This window comes from Anolis sagrei, chromosome 2 (genome assembly GCF_037176765.1).
Source record: "Anolis sagrei isolate rAnoSag1 chromosome 2, rAnoSag1.mat, whole genome shotgun sequence".
In the NCBI taxonomy this organism is placed as follows: Eukaryota; Metazoa; Chordata; class Lepidosauria; order Squamata; family Dactyloidae; genus Anolis; species Anolis sagrei.
In genome coordinates this window covers 219375358-219392733 of record NC_090022.1, presented here as the reverse complement: position 1 = coordinate 219392733, position 17376 = coordinate 219375358, and the positions used below count along the sequence as shown (strand labels likewise).

General features: G+C 40.9%; 1 protein-coding gene across 1 annotated transcript in view; it reads left to right on the top strand.

Annotated features, from left to right (window-relative positions):
• Nucleotides 1-2305: 2305 nt before the first annotated feature.
• The window catches only part of RCL1 (RNA terminal phosphate cyclase like 1), a 34608-nt gene continuing 19537 nt past the window's right edge, over nucleotides 2306-17376 (top strand). The window contains exons 1-7 of the mRNA XM_060762279.2: nucleotides 2306-2622; nucleotides 6677-6748; nucleotides 7976-8151; nucleotides 9560-9634; nucleotides 10708-10832; nucleotides 11360-11485; nucleotides 15270-15426. Of these exons, the coding sequence (XP_060618262.2) occupies nucleotides 2487-2622; nucleotides 6677-6748; nucleotides 7976-8151; nucleotides 9560-9634; nucleotides 10708-10832; nucleotides 11360-11485; nucleotides 15270-15426 (867 nt within the window). The 5' untranslated portion in view covers nucleotides 2306-2486. The remainder of the gene's footprint in view (nucleotides 2623-6676; nucleotides 6749-7975; nucleotides 8152-9559; nucleotides 9635-10707; nucleotides 10833-11359; nucleotides 11486-15269; nucleotides 15427-17376) is intronic.

Sequence of the window (17376 nt, the reverse complement as noted above, 5' to 3'; positions counted from 1 at the left end):
GGAATTGTGGGAGTTGAAGTCCAAAACACCTGGAGGACTGAAGTAATGCAGTTTTGTGGGTCTGCAGTGACCATATAATGCAGTACCAAACTGCATTATATAGTTTGCTGTAATTTTTTGGGCTGTATGGCTATGTTTCAGACGCATTCTCTCCTGATGTTTCACCTGCATCTATTCTCTGAGGATGCCTGCCTAGATGCAGGCCAAACATCGGAAGATAATGCTTCTGGAACATAGCCATACAGCCCGAAAAACTTACAACAAATCAGTGAATCCGGCCATGAAAGCCTTTGACAATGTATTATATAGGTTTATACTGGCCATATAATGCAGTTCAAACAGTGTAGATCCAACTCTGGGATATTTCTGAGTAATCCTCATATTACTTTTTCAGCTGCTTTTAAAATATTAAAGGTTTTCTCTCCTCATTTCCCCTTTTTGTCCTCAGTTCAAGTTTTCATCTGAGAAATGTTGGAACAGATGCAATATTTAAAAGGGAAAACCTACATTCCCTGCCATTTCCAGGAGAATCTACCTGCATCGTTCACACATATTAAATCATACATTTATCCATGTAACATGTGCAAGTAAATGATTAAAGTAAACATGTGCAAGTAAATGGAAAGCAATCTTCTGAGTCTTGCTGCCATATAACCATCTCTGCTCTTTCCTTTCTGTGTCACCAAACAGAACCTTTCTTTCATGAGATGATTACATCTTTTACTACTGCCAGGAAAAAAGTTAAACATTTCCCTTTGTTACGCCTGAAAACGATTCCTGACACATCAGAGATCTGTCAAAGAAACCGGAGCCTTGTGTAAAACAAACACGGATAATTTCATGAAAGATGGCATTGTTGTAGGGATGAGTGAGGGTGCATTTACACTGTAGAATTAAGACAGTTTAACACTTCTAACTATTATGGCTCGATGCCATGGAATCACAAGAGCTTCTCTGATGACTGCCTCACAAACTAGAACCCCCACTATTCCATAGCACACAGCCATGGCAGTTGAAGTTGTGTTGAACTGCATTACTTCTTCAGTGTAGATATATCCTAAGATATTAAATGTTCAAGCAGTCTTTGACACTCAGCCTAAATTAGCAATCAGACATGGCAGAAAGATTCTTAAGAAAATATAGTTTAGATAAAGAGACTTTTTATCCGCCTGCCAGTGAAGCATGAAATTTGATTATTTTTACTTTGCTTGGATTAGGCCTTGAGATTTGATTATCCCTATCTGGTAATTATAAGCGTTCATCAAAACGAACATGTGCCAAATGGCTAGTTAGTGGGTCTCACTCTAGTGATTTCTTTCTACTGTGGGAAGCTGGTAACACTGGACCTTTGTTTGGCAGACCTCTAAGCTGCCCCCACCAGTAGTTATTTTTGCTTAATGTGCCCTTGACCGTAGGTGATCTCTCATTGTCTGAGTATGATGGCCTTCCAAGTGTAGTGTCTTGGCAGTGGATACATAGGTGACTGTGGAGCCCTATTCCTAATCCGCATGTGTTTCCACGGTGAAGACATCGGTTTCCAGGTGGAAGGCGATCCCATTCAGGATTGGCTTGATGCACCTTCCCCTTGGCACGTTTCTCTCTTTCGCCCTCCATTCCTGCCTCTTCAAATTCTACAGCACTGCTGGTCACAGCTGACCTCCAGTTACAGTGCTCAATAGCCAGGGCTTCCCAGTTCTTGATGTCTTTGCCAAAGTTTTTAAGGTTGGTTTTAAGCCCATCTTTAAATCTCTTTTCCTGTCCATCAATATTCCGTTTTCCATTCCTGAGTTGGGAATATAGTAACTGCTTTGGGAGATGGTGATCGGACATTCGGACAACTAAACCCAGAATATTTTTGTGTTCGATTTTTGCTATTGTGTACAAGTTGCCTCTGATTCATAGAGACCACAAGGTTAATTCATCACAATGCTAAGGTATCCTGGGAGTTGTAGTTTGCTGAGACACTAGCACTTTGGCAGGAAAAACTCAAGAACTTGTAAAACAGTGTAGATCAGGCTTGGGCAAACGAGGGCCCTCCCTCAGGCGGCTGAGGGAGAAAAGGAAAGGGCCTGTGGCTGTTAGGAATGATGGGAGTTGAAGTCCAATACACCTGGAGGGAGGGCCCAAGTTTGTCCAAGGCTGGAGTAGAGACACCCTAAGGAAGGGGAATGAGCAGCTGTCAGGCTTCAGCTGCCCCTCCTTCCTGCCCTGCAGGGACCGCCCTCTGCTTGGCCCCGCCCACTTCCTCTTCCTCCCTCCCGCCCTCTTTCGGAGCACGTGGGCGCGCGCGGGGCAGGCACTGCGGGGGCCGCGCGGCTGTCTCTGTCGCTGCGATACCCAAGCGCCAGGCGGCGGGGGCTGCTCTGCCTCGCGGACCTATCAGCGCGCTCCTCCGGCGGATCCCGGGCGCTGATTGGCTGCCCGGGCTTTCGCGCAGGGGCGGGAGAGGCCCCGCGATTGCAGCGGCGCGCGGCAGCCCCGGCAACATGGCGAGCCAATCTCACTCGCTCAGCTATGTTGGCAGCAACTTTTTGCGGCAGCGGCTGGTGCTGGCCACGCTCAGCGGGCGGCCGGTGAAGGTCCGCAAGATCCGGGCCAAGGAGGACAACCCGGGGCTCCGAGGTGCGTCTTCTGGGCGGGGCGGAGGTTGGTGGAGGAAGGAAGGCAGGCAGGCAGGCATGAGGATTGGCGGGTGGGTTGCATTCCCTTGGATTCAAGGCAGCCAGCGGCAGTGACGTCACCAGGATCCCCTGTGTCACCCTCCCATGAATCACCTCCCATACCACAATATTGGAGCCAAAATACCAGGAAATGGGACCCAGACCCAAACACTACAGCTAAAACATCCGGTTATGGGAACTACACCACGATATTGGGGCCAGAATGCCAGAAAACTGGACCCATACCATAATAATGGAGTCACAGCTCCCCATAATGGGAACTACACCACAATATTGGGGCCAGAATACCAGAACATTGGAGCTATGCCATAATATCAGGGCTGAAATGCCAGTAAATTGGACCCATACCATAATAATGGAGTCACAATGCCCCATAATTGGAACTACACCACAATTTTGGGGCCAGAATGCCTGAAAATTGGTCCCATACCATAATAATGGAGGAATAATTACCCATAATTGGAACTACACCACAATATTGGGGCCAGAATGCCAGAAAATTGGATCTCTTCCATAATAATGGAGTTGCAATTTCCCATAATTGGAACAACACCACAATATTGGGGCCAGAATGCCAGAAAATTGGTCCCATACCATAATAATGGAGTCGCAATTCCCGATAATTGGAACTACGCCACAATATTGGGCCAGAATGCCAGAAAATTGGACCCATACCATAATAATGGAGGAATAATTACCCATAATTGGAACTACACCACAATATTGGGGCCAGAATGCCAGAAATTTGGACCCCAACCATAATAATGGAGTTGCAATTTCCCATAATTTGAACTACACTACAATATTGGGGCCAGAGTGCCAGAAAATTGGACCTATACCATAATATTGGGGGGGGGGGGGGGGTTCCAAGAAAATTAGACCCATACCACAATATTGGAGTTCAAATATCAGAAAATTGGACCCATGCCATAATAATAAAGTCACAATTCCCAGAAATTGGACTCACAGCATAGTACCGGGGCCAAAATGCCAGGAAATTAGAGGTATACTACAATTTTGTGGGGCTAAAATGCTTAAAAATAGGCCTTTACCATAATATTAGAGCCAAAATACTAGAAAAAGGGATGCATACCGAAACACTAGAGCTAAAACATCAGATTATGGGAACTACACCACAATGTTGGGGCTAAAATATTAGAAAATTGGACTTATACCACAATATTAGAGCCAGAATGCCAGAAATTGGACTTGTAGCATAGTCTCAGAGCCAAAATCTCTGGAAATTGGACCTATATCACAATATTAGGGACCTATACCACAATATTAGGGCTAAAATGTTAAAGGATTGTACCTATACCATAATATTGTGGGTAAAATGCTAGGAAATGGGACCCATGCTGAAACACTAGAACTGAAAACCCAGATTACGGGAACTACATCACAATTCTCAGGGCTAAAATATCAGAAAATTGGACCCATAGCATAGTTTCGGGGCCAAAATACCAGGAAGTTGGATCTATACCATAATATTGGTCTTATAATATCAGAAATGTTGGCCTATACCAGAATATTGGAGTCAAAATACTAGAAAAGCAAACCTATGCTCAGTATTGGTGCCAGAATGGCATAAATTGGACCCGACACCATAATGTTGGAACCAAAATGCTAGGAAATTGAACCCACATTTCAATATTTGGGATGAAATTTCAGAAAACTGGACCCACATCACAATGCTGGATCCAAAACACCAGAAAACTGGGCCCTTACTATGTTATCGGAGCTAAAATACCAGAAAATGGGAAACACGCCACAATAGTGGAGCCAAAATGCCAGAAAAATGGACCTATACTGCAATGCTGGAGCTAAATTTCAGAAAATTGGATCCATACCACAACATTGGGGCCAAAATACCAGAAAATTGGATCCATACCACAACATTGGAGGGAAAATAACAGAAAATCAAAGCCAGGCCACAATATTGAAGCCAAAATATTAGAAAATTGGACCACACCATAGTATTGGAGCTAAAAATAACAGAAAATTGGACCCATACCACCACACTGGAGCACCAGGATTCTTGTCACCTGGTGTGGAAACCCTGGTGGCATACCTCACAGACCTCCTCCCATAACGGACCCCTACCACACAATTGGTGCTGAATCAATCAGCGTCAATTTGAAAACAGTAGCAATCAAAATTTATCTTAGAGATGGGATACATGGTCTTCCCTGCAGCCCTGACTACCATTAGTGATTGGGAGTTGGGGGGGGGGGTGTCATGGAAATTGTTGTTGAACAGTATATCACCATTTCCAACCCTTGCTTTATACCACACTGCTTGATCTATTATTTATTTATATCCAGCTTTTTCTATCTGAGTCTGGATCTACACTGCCATATAATCCAGATTATCAAATCAGATGGAGTCCCCGGTGGCACAGTGGGTTAAACCACTGAACTACTCAGTTTGCTGACCGAATAGTTGGCGGTTTGATTCCGGGGAGTGAGATGAGCTCCCTCTGTTAGACCCAGCTTCTGCCAACCTAGCGGTTTGAATTATCCTCCTAGTGGGGTGAGCTCCCTGTGTTAGACCCAGCTACTGCCAACCTAATGGTTTGAATTATTATTATTATTACTACTACTACTATATTTATAACCCGCCCTTCTCACCCCTATGGGGATTCAGGGTGGCTTACAGACCATGGCAAATTCAAAGCCACATTACATATACAACAATAAATACAATATATCAATTTAAAGAGTTAAAATATAAGTACAATGAAACAGTACAGTTAAATATAAGTACAATAAAATATAAGTACAATACAACAACTTAAAAGCATACATTCAGTAAGTGTTGCTATGGCTGGCAGCAGGTGTTGTTATGGCTGGCAGCAAGCAGATAGGCTGTTGAAGTACTCCTGCAGGAGGCTGTGGGGGTCGTGGAGGCACACCACCCAGGAGTAGAAAACATGCAAATATGAGTAGATCAATAGGTACTTCTCTGGTGGGAAGGTAACGGGACTCCATGCAGTCATACTGGCACATGACCTTGGAGGTGTCTACGGACAACACCAGCTCTTCAGCATAGAAATGGAAATGAGCACCACCCCTCAGAGTCAGACACGACTAGACTTGATGTCAAAGAGAAACTTTAACCTTTACTTATCAAATCAGATAATCTGGATTTTATATGGCAGTGTAAATGGGGCCTTAAAAGAGTCTCAAAGTGGCTGACAATGTTAAAAAACTGGGCAGTGTACAATTTTGAATTGAAAACATACAAACATTAAAATATAAATAGATCAAGCTTAGCATTAGGCTGACTGACAGCAGTTCTCCTGTGCTAAACTGTATAAATTGCTCCTCCACATCCATGGATTCTGTATCCCTAGATTAGATAATCCACACTTGATTTAAAAAAAAATCTATGTCTTTGAATGTTAAAAAAGCTCTTACGTTTATTATAAGAATAATAAATGAATATAATCTTCTCAAAAGATTATGGTTTTTGAAGAAAATAGAATAAAGAAACCCATACTGTTCGTAATTTTTTTTTGCTCTGTTATTTCTGTTTCCAAGTTCTTGTTTGGTTTTGTCATACCGATTAGATTCTAATGGGTGTGAGAAATTCAGACATCACCCAGGGATCAAAAATGGTTAGAAGTACAAAAATAGAACATGGTGCACATCTCCATCTCTCTTGAGGATGGTATTCCAACCTGACACAGGAGAACATTTTTTACTCTCACTTAAATAGTAATTTCATTTTAATACTTTTCTTGAATTAATCCCTTCTCCCCATAGAGCTCAGAAAAGATAAGTGTTTGGATTACAGCTTGCAAAATGTCTCCACCTGGCTTGACAAGTGGACATAGGATACATAGTTCCTCCAATCTCAAATTGCACAAGTCCAGCTGAGTGATTTGATCGCCATATAGCTCCTTTTGTTAATTTCCGTGAAAATTTCAATAAAGCCTCTTGGAATAAGCACTGGATGTTGAAAATCTAACATGCGTTATGTTTCTCTGACAGATTTTGAAGCAAATTTTATAAGACTGATTGACAAAATAACCAATGGGTCTCGGATTGAAATAAACCAAACAGGTAAATCTCTCTAGTGTTGTCCATGTGCCTGGTGCTTTATGGGACCCAAGAGAATAAGCCAACTTACTTTTTAGAGCTGAGTTTCTTAAACTTTTTGCTCGCGATCCGTTTCCACCAGAGACATTTTTACATGACCTCAGGCATATTAGGTATATAAAATAGATAAAAAAGTTAATAATTTATTGATAACTAGCTGTCCCCTGCCACATGTTTCTGTGGCTCAGTCTGGGTATATGTGATTTCTGTGTGTATATGTGTGTGTATATATATGTGTATATATATGTGTGTGTTTTTGCATGTGTATATATATATATATATGTGGTTTTGTGCATGCATTGTAATCATAATTTTTGGTTTTTGGCTTTTTAAGTCTCTTCTGCTGTGTTTTTCAGTGTTTTATGAGTGATGGTCTCTCGTTGGCCTGATAAGTGTATTTTGTCCAAATTTGGTGTCAATTCGTCCAGTGGTTTTTGAGTTATGTTAATCCCACAAACAAACATTACATTTTTATTTGAATAGATAAGTCCACATTTGCAAGATTTTTCTTTTTATGAAAGGCAGCTGAAATATTTTCCACAGAGTGCACTGTAAACACTGTACAAACAGATTCTTGTCACTGTCTATGAGGTGTTCAGAGACCTTTATTTACATTTTTGTGTGCTCCCAGCATTGAGCTAAGGACCCCATTTAGCATTGAGACCCACAGTTTCAGAAGCTTCCACAGTTTCCAGAACAGTGGTTCTCAACCTGTGGGTCCCCAGGTGTTTTGGCCTACAACTCCCAGAAATCCCAGCCATTTTACAGCTGTTAGGATTTCTGGGAGTCGGAGGCCAAAACATCTGGAAACCCACACCTTGAGAACCACTGGTCTAGAACATAGAGTAATTTGATGGTCCTATGGAAAATGATTTTCATTATTGTCTGGAAGGTGGATGGGCTAAAATCCCAAATTCCTCTGTATTTCAGTTCCAGTCCTCTTTGCCTCTCACTCCAGTGCAGAACTTGAAAAGGATACTTTGCTGAAGTGTATCTACTAGAACCTCCAGAAAGGAATAGGTTTTGAAAGTGGTTGTCTGAAATGGAATTTTTCAGTCTATGATGGTTTCACTGAGTGAATTACACGAATGTTTTGGGCATCAAGAACTAGGTGTGGCCTAATTTCTGTTAATGCTACAGGTGCAAAAAAACATTTAAAAAGTGTTGGAATACTTAATTTTCTTTTTAAAGGAACTTCTTTGTACTACCAGCCTGGGCTCCTCTATGGAGGTTCATTGGAACATGATTGCAGCCTCAGTCGCAGTATTGGATATTATTTGGAAAGCCTTCTCTGCCTAGCACCATTCATGAAACACTCATTAAGGATTGTTCTCCGAGGTATAACCAATGATCAAGTAGATCCTTCGGTAAGTTTCAAAGCTTCAGCTATCAAATTGGTTCTTTTACTCCTGTTGTTGCTACTTAGTGCCTAAAATGCAGCAACAGAATTAGAAAAGGGCCACCATTCTCTGTTTGGGTATGTGTTTTGTAACCTTTTTAGGAGAGTGAAGGTTGCACTTGAGGGTCTTAGAAGACCTTAAGACCTTTAGAGACCACACTGTTCCCACCCCTGATGTAAACATGGTTTAAGTCGGTGGTTCTCAACCTGTGGGTCACCAGAAGTTGTAGCCTTCAACTCCCAGAAATCCTAACAGCTGTAAACTAGCTAGGATTTCTGGGAGTTTTAGGACAAAACACCTGGGGACCCACAGGTTGAGAACCACTGGTTTAAGGCCATTTGATAAAGGTGTTATTGTGTGATGCATAATTCCCCTCAAAATATTATTGCATTGTATACCTTCCAGTACGGCCCCCTGGTGATACAGTGGATTAAACCGCTGAGCTGCTGAACTTGCTAAGTGGAAGGTAGGCGGATCACATCCGCAAGACGGGGTGAGCTCCTGCTGTTAGCCCCAGCGTCTGCCAACCTAGCAGAAAACATGCAAATGTGAGTCGATCAATAGGTACCACCTTGATGGGAAGGAAAGGGCGCTCCATTCAGTCATGCTGGCCACATGACCTAGGAGGTGTCTACGGACAACGCAGGCTCTTTGGCTTAGAAATGGAGATGAGCACCACCCCTCAGAGTCAGAAGGCAAAGCTTTTACCTTCATCTGTATTATCTGTGTCATGTTGTTTCTAGGCTTTGAATGTTTGCCTTTGTGTTTATGTATGCTAGAATCCATCCTGAATCCCCTCTGGGAGATAGGGTGGAATACAAATAAAGTATTATCATTATTGTTTTGCTTTCAGCGGTTTCAGTTACACACAGTCCACTGTCATCCAAAAATAAAGGGAAACATCCAGAAATAAACCATCTCTAATTTTTAAATTATGCACTATTCTGAATCGTGTGATGAAATCTCATGTCATTCCACCAAAGATGTGAATCATCGCTTTGTCCAGTCTATCTATGTTGTATATACTACCTGGCAATTAGTCACATAGACCGCAGTTCTGTATGCATAGGAAGCAAAATGGTATATATCTACAGTTTCAGGCAAGCACTGTGGGACTTGGAATGTCCTTCCCCCCCCCCCCCCCCCCGATAAGGAGAGGGCTACTTACCTAGAAAAATGGCAAGCCAATACCTACTTGTAGCTGGGGGGAAGGTGAGTTCAGTACTCTCCTAATGTAGCTCGTACTAGATTGAAAAAAGGCACATATAGAACTGTTTATGTGATGGATCAGAATTACTGGTTCAGAACCTGCTCACAGAATAAACTTTTGAAATTGTTTGTATATACTAATGAGGTTTTCCCATGTTTTTTAAAGGTGGATGTTCTTAAGGCAACGTCTCTGCCAATATTGAAAAGATTTGGAATTGATGGTGAAGAATTGGAACTGAAGGTAAGAAAACCTTAAGAAGGTTTAAATTTCTGTTCTGTTATTTGTGCTCAGTTATGTGTCCATTGCATATTCTCCAACACAGAAGGTTAAAGGGAAAAGCTACAGTTGCCTGTTTATAGTAAGCAGTGCCACAATCAAATTATTATTATCATTATTATTATTATCATCATCATCATTTTACTCACACAAAAACGCAGTATGACACAGTAAACGAGATATATATGCTGGATTTCATATCACAAAATTATTATTATTATTGTTATTATTATTATTATTATTATTATTATTATTATTATATGTGAGAGAAATTTTATACATGAGAATGGGCTTGTTAAGTTGCAGTTGTGACGAACTGAAGACCTTCATACATGTTAGTCCACACTGGTGTATAACCTGTTTTGTCCTTACAGTGGTTCTCAACCTGTGGGTCTCCGGATGTTTTGGCCTTCAACTCTCAAAAACCCTAACAGCTGGTAAACTGGCTGGGATTTCTGGGAGTTGTAGGCCAAAACACCTGGTGACCCATAGGTTGAGGACCACTACATTAAGACTTTATGGGCCCCCAATGGTGCAGTGGATTAAAACGTTGAGCTGCTGAACTTGCTGACCAAAAGGTTGGCGGTTTGAATCCAGGGAGCAGGGTGAGCTCCTGCTGTTAGGCCCAGCTTCTGCCTACCTAGCAGTTTGAAAACATGCAAAATGTGAGTAGATCAGTAGGCACTGCTTCTGCAGGAAGGTAATGGTGCTCCTTGCAGTCATGTTGGCTGCATGACCTTGGAGGTGTCTATGGACAACGCCAGCTCTTCGGTTTAGAAATGGAGTCGAACACCACTGATTTAATGTCACGGAAAACCTTTACCTTTACTTTAGAAGTCTATTCTACAGGGATAGTCCAATATTATGTGTTCTGTCCTTTGTGATTCCTAGTTAATAATTTAGTCCTGTGACAAAAGTTGCTCTGTGTGAGTTTTTTTCCTCTCAATTTTTCTAGCTCCTTTACCTTACTGGAATCAATAACTCAGTTGGTATAAAACCAAAAACTACTTCTTAGTTTAAATTCTTATTGCTTTCAGATCACAAGGAGGGGTATGCCCCCTAAAGGAGGAGGTGAAGTGGTATTCTGTTGTCCCATTAAGAAGGCATTAAAGCCTATTCAATACATTGACCCTGGGAAAATTAAGCGTATTCGAGGTGTGGCGTATCCTTCCTTCAGTGTTTGTTGGTGGAAATCTACTTCTGAATGAGGCATGGTCTTTATAAAATAAACCACAAATAAAAATCAGAATTGACTGGTACAATCTCTTGACTGCAACTGGTTCTTAATTTCTGAGCATTTAGAGGAGTGATGGGCTTTTTCTCTTTTTCTTTTAGCCCCTGGTTTTCTTCCTATAATGTTTTATCATTGACTGGCCATGTAAATGGTAAACTCCTGGCTTCTTTCCAGCCTTCATTTTTTTTAAAAAAAAGAAAAAATTATTTGTGGGTTGCAATGTCTGTTATGTCTCGACTTCCTTTCCCCAATATTTCCCCTTCTTTATAGAACTGTAACTTGATATTTAAATATTGTTTCCTAGAAGACTTGAGTTTCTTTTTCAATATAAAGTATTTTTTAAGTTCTATATAGATATACAGACCTATAAGAAACATTATAAAGTTATATTTAGTGTATTTCTTCTTGTCTTATTTAAATGTTGTCATATTAAATTTCTTAACTTCATAAACCAGCTATTCGGTCAGAGTGTCCCCTCAGATAGCAAACCGAATTGTGGATTCTGCAAGGAGCATCCTGAATAAATTTCTGCCAGATATTTACATTTACACTGACCATATGAAAGGATCGAGTTCTGGGAAGTAAGTTTTCAGACAATGTTTTGGTAAGATGCATATTTATAGTTTACTAACTTAATGTTTAATTGAAGAAGAAACTAATAGGTCGACATTGCCAAAATACCATCTACAGCTTGAACATCCTTTATCCAGAAATCCCAAATCCTCCAAAATCCACAATTGTCCAGATGGGTGGCTGAGATAGTGACACCTTTGTTTTGTTCAATATTCACAAACTTTGTACATACACAAAATTATGTAAAATATTTTGCATAAGATTACTTTCAAGCAACATGCATAAGGTACTGTATATCCTTGATTATAAGCTGAGTTTTTCAGCACTTTTTAAGGTTGAAAATTTAGGCGCCTCGGCTTATATTTGTGTCAGCTTATATTCCAGTATATACGGTACATTTATTATTTTATTCTATTTATTATTAATAATACATTTATTATTTTACTATATTATGATTACATTTATTATTTTACTTCATTTATTGTTATCATTACATTTATTATTTTACTCTATTATTATATTTATTGTTTTACTCTATTATCATTACATTTATTATTTTACTCTATTATTGTTATTAATACATTTATTAATTTGCTTTCTTTATTATTATTTGAAGGATACGTAAGCACATTTACATTGAAGAAGATTAGAATAATGATTTAATCAGAGTTGGACCGTCTTATCTTAAATTACAGTTTTATGTAAATATTCAAAAACATGTAACCTACTGATGCCTCAATTAATGTAATTTTATTGGTTTCTATTTTTATTTTTATTTTTGAAATGTACCAGTAGCTGATGCATTTCCCACCCTCAGCTTATACTCGAGTCAATAAGTTCTCCCAGTTCTTTGTGGTAAAATTAGGTGTCTTGGCTTATGTTCGGGTCAGAGTATACTCGAGTATGTACGGGTAATAACAATTTAAAAAACAGCTCAAGTCTCCAGAAATCCTAGCAATAATATCCTCAATTTATCGTTCTGCTTTCAAATTTACCGATCATGTTTTGACTTAGTTTCCATTTCCAATATTATCTCATTATTTATGTATATGCAAATACAGGTATTCCAAAATCTTGGGGGGGGGGGGGGGGGGCACCAGAAATCTAAAACTCTACTTGCATAACGATTTCAAGGTTTCCTATCATTTCTGGATACATTTAACTCTCAGAATCTTTATGACAGCCCAGGAAGACAAGTGGGGTACTAGAGTTGTGTAGATGTTGGACACCAGTTTCCATCAGCCCCAGCTAGTGGGAAGAGATGATGGGAAGTTATAGACTCAGAGGTGGAAATAAGTCATAGCTTCCTGCTAGTGCAGAAATACAGAGTTGAAGCATCCCTGATGGGTATCTCTCTGTTGAAAACCTTCTGATGAAGGAGATATAGTGATTCCTTTTTCAAATGACTGCAGATCCATGAAGATCCAGGAACAGTGGCTTTGTAAAGGTTAAACTGCTGAGCTTTGAGCTCACTTTCCCAGCATGTACTCATAACCCAATATCACCAGGAAGCCTGGGAAGCTACTGCCAGTCCCCATTGATAGTACAGAGCTAGAGATGGGTCGAGAAAAGGCCTTTCAATCATCTGTTACCTAATTCCTCTGACTCTGCATGTTACTTGTTGGAGTGTGTACGGCAGGGACAGAGCCTCAGGTCACATGCTTTGCATTCAGTGTTCATTCTTCGCATACAGGAGGTTTCTGGTTTCCTGTTACAGAAGAATCAGGTAAGAAATGATGGGAAAGACTTGTTGGAGAGACAGTAACAGAGTCAATGATATTGGGCCACATGAGGACACATCCCTTGAGCTACCAGGGAGGGGAAAGCAGCAGGAGAATCACTGGTCCTAGGGCCCTTCCAGACAGGCCCTATATCCCAGGATTTGATCTCAGGTTTTCTGCTTTAAACTGGATTATATAAGTCCACACTACCAGATAATCTGGGATAAACAGAAAACCTGGGATCAGATCCTGGGATATAGGGCCTGTCTAGAAGGGCTCCCAGAAGCCCGTAGAAAAGCTTTCCTTCTCTAAAGAAAGACAGGGTTCAAAACTGGAAATGAATCTCTGGTTGGGGTGTGTGTGTTGTGTTTGCAAAAATTCCCAAAAGTACATGATATAACAGGTTTAGGGATGGCGTAACAAGTCATATCAATATTCACTGAAGTTACCTAGATGGATATCTTGGTACATGATGACTTCCTATCTTCCTTGATGCCATTTTTTTATTTTTGCTAGGTCTGATTAGATTAGGATGAGAATCTACAATTTGGTGATGGATCTGGGCATTGTATGTTTTTACCCTGTTTCCCCTTCCCTTCTGCTCCCTCACCCATATTGTGCTTCAGTCGTTATATTTATATTTTTAATGTACCAAACATACCAAGCTTGTATGAAAATGTGACTATTTTCTGTGCTGGTCAATGACCAAAATAAATCATTTGATTTGATTTGATTAGGATGAGGGCAGAGGTTCAGGGTTAGTTATTTTCTATCCAGTTTTAATTTTACAAGAAAGTATAGGTGAAAAAGATTGTAACAGATAAAGAGAAAAATGTTATAGAGGAGTTGTTGTATGGCCATGTTCCAGAAGCAATCTTTCCTGACGTTTCACCTGCATCTATGGCAGGCATCCTCAGAGGTTGTGAGGTCTGTTGGAAACTAGGCAAGTGAAGTTTATATATCTGTGGAATGTCCAGGGTGGGAGAAAGAACTCTTGTCTGCTTGAAGCCGGTGAGAATGTTGCAATTGACCTCCTTCTCTCATGTCCCCGCATGTGGAGCTGGAGCTGACAGAGGGAGGTCATCCAGGCTCTCCCTGGATTTGGACTTTCAAACTATTCAAACAAGGCACAAGGGTTTACCCCATTGCACTACCAGGGACTATTGGCCACCTTGATGAGCATTGAATAACCTTTCAGCTTTAAGGGCTGGCTGCGTACTGCCTGGGGAAATCTTTTGTCCGGAGGTGTTAGATGGCCCTGATTAATTCATGTCTGGAATTTCTCTGTTTTCTGAGTAGTGTTCTTTATTTACTGTCAACAGGAAGGAGGAAACCATGAAAATGAACAAAATCCGGCCACCAGTATTAAAAACTCTAAAATCAGGACAGTAAATAAAGAGCAAAATTCCAGACATTAATCAATTAGGGCCAGCTAACACCAACAAAGGATTCCCCTAGGCAGTAAGCAGCCAGATCTTGAAGCTGAAAGGCTATTCAATGCTAATAAAGGTGGCCAGTAGAGTCCCCAGTAGCTCAATGGGTTAAACCCTTGTGCCAGCAGGACTGAAAACCAAGAGGTCGGAGGTTCGAATCCAGGGAGAGCCCAGATGAACTCCCTCTGTCAGCTCCAGCTCCACATGCAGGGACATGAGAGAAGCTTCCCACAAGGGTAGTAAAACATCCAGGCATCCCCTCGGCAACGTCCTTGCAGACAGCCAATTCATTTACACCAGAAGCGAATTGCAGTTTCTCAAGTCGCTCCTGACATGAAAAATAGGTGGCCAGTTGCAGCATTCACACCTGCCTCAAACAGACAAGAGTTCTTTCTCCCACCCTGAACACTCCACATATATATAAACTGCAATTGTCTAGTTTTCCACAGACCTCACAACCTCTGAGGATGCCTGCCATAGATGTGGGCGAAACGTCAGGAGTGAATGCTTCCAGAATATGGCCATACAGCCATATTCATAGCAACTCAGTGATTAAGGCCATGAAAACCTTTGACAACACGTTATAGAGGAGCTTTAATTTGAAAAATCATCTCACACAATCCTTTTTTTTTTTTCAGATCTCCAGGTTTTGGTCTCTCTCTTGTGGCAGAGACAATAAATGGGACTTTCTTCAGTGCTGAATTGGCATCTAATCCCCAAGGACAAGGCACAGTTGTACTCCCTGAAGACCTTGGCTCAAACTGTGCAACGTTGCTCCTTGAAGAGATTTACAGAGTAAGTGATTGGTTTAATTTCCAAAGCATGTAGAGCTATATTAGTCTGTTGGAGAGCAAAATAAAGAGTTTTGTTACGCACTTAGTACATTTATTATGCAGTAGGTCCTCCACTTTCATGAGGGTTAGGAGCACAGGACCCTCATAAAAGTGTAAAAACTGCAAATAAAAAAATTAACCCGAGAACAGACTTTTCTACACATTTCTAAGTGCCCTGGTGTGATGTGATAGTCAAATTCTGGTGGAATTTGATCATAGAGTCACACTAGCGAACCTAAAAATTCCCAGAGATATATTAATCAAATCAATGAATAAATATGCAAAAATCAGCATATGTGGAGGGCTGACTGTAATATGAATTATGATTAAGACTTTCCTTTGAATCATAGAACAATATGTTGGTTTTCATCTCTTTTGAGAACAAGAGTATGCAGTTATGGCCCCTGGGTATTTTTAAATTGCATCTCCCACAGTGATGGCTATGCTGGCTAGGACTTATGGAGGTCATAGGCCACGTCTATCAATCTTTGCTATAGAAAAATAAGAGAGAGAGCATCACTACTTCTCACATGTGTTTCAGTATGTCCCTGCCCCTCTCTTATCTATATTGTATCGTAACATGTCCTCTTTATTCCATAGATAAGTGAAATTGTGGCTCTCCTATTGTTGTTGCGTTGCAACTCCCATCAACCCAAACTAGTGGCAAGGGATGATGGAATGTGTAGTCCAGTGACAACTAAAGGATCACACACTCTCCCTCTGCCATTGGTAGCAAATGTGAGGCTAAATTGTGTGCAGTGTAGTAAAGGAAATAATCTTAGTGAGAAATAATGATTTTTGTTTAAGAGACAGTTGGAAAAAGTATATCATTTTAAAAACCTGGCCTGCTTGATTAGGAGATCATAGCGGAAGGTTGAGGGCTGAGATATTGCTTTGTGTCTGTTGCCAGTAGGCACAGAAGTAAATGTATTAGTGGATAAATTGAGTCATTGGAGACCATGCTGTCTATATTGCATCCTAATGAAAGCCAGAGAAATGGAGGGGGCTTATCCATGTCAGCCTAATGGTCTGCAAGGCTCAGAATGGAATTGGAAAACCATTCTTTATATGCTTTGTCCGATTGCTTCTGAGGTTAATAAAATACATATCACAGGTTAGAATGGCTGGTATTACAGGGTGGCATCTGCCTGGCTTGTAGCATGTGATACAGTGCCTATTTGAACAATCTATTGTTGCTAACTTGGGCCCCTTCTACACTGCCATATAAAATCCAGATTATCTGATGTGAACTGGATTATATGGCAGTGTACACTCATATAATCCAGTTCAAAGAAGAAAATGTGGATTATCCTCTTTGATAATCTGGATTACATGACACGCGCACACACACACATATGCAGGGCTGCCTGATGGTGCAGTGGGTTAAACTGCTGAGCTGCTGAACTTGCTGACTGAAATGTTGGCGGTTTGAATCTGGGGAGTGGGGTGACCTCCTACTGTTAGCCCCAGCTTCTTCCAACCTAGCAGTTTGGAAACATGCAATGTGAATAGGTACTGCTTCTGTGGGTAGGTAACAGCGCTCCATTCAGTCATGTTGGCCACATGTCCCAGGAGGCATCTATGGACAACGCCGGCCCTTCAGCTTAGAAATGGAGATGAGCACCACCCCACAGAGTTGGACATGACTCTGCTTAATGTCAGGGGAAACCTTTACCTTTTATATATGCAAGCTTTGGATAGCATAGGAAAGGGTTAACACTCCTGTAATGTTTGTTTTGCTGTCTCCGCCCCTGTTCAGAAGGTTTCACCTCACTTTCTATCCTTGTAACAATTGGATTTTGAAAAATTTGGGTTGTCAAGGAAACAAGGATTGGTAAGAAAGCTTCAGCGGAGATGCCTTTTCCCCATGATAACTCTTCCAGGAGTAAATGTCCCTTCCTAGGAGTAGGTT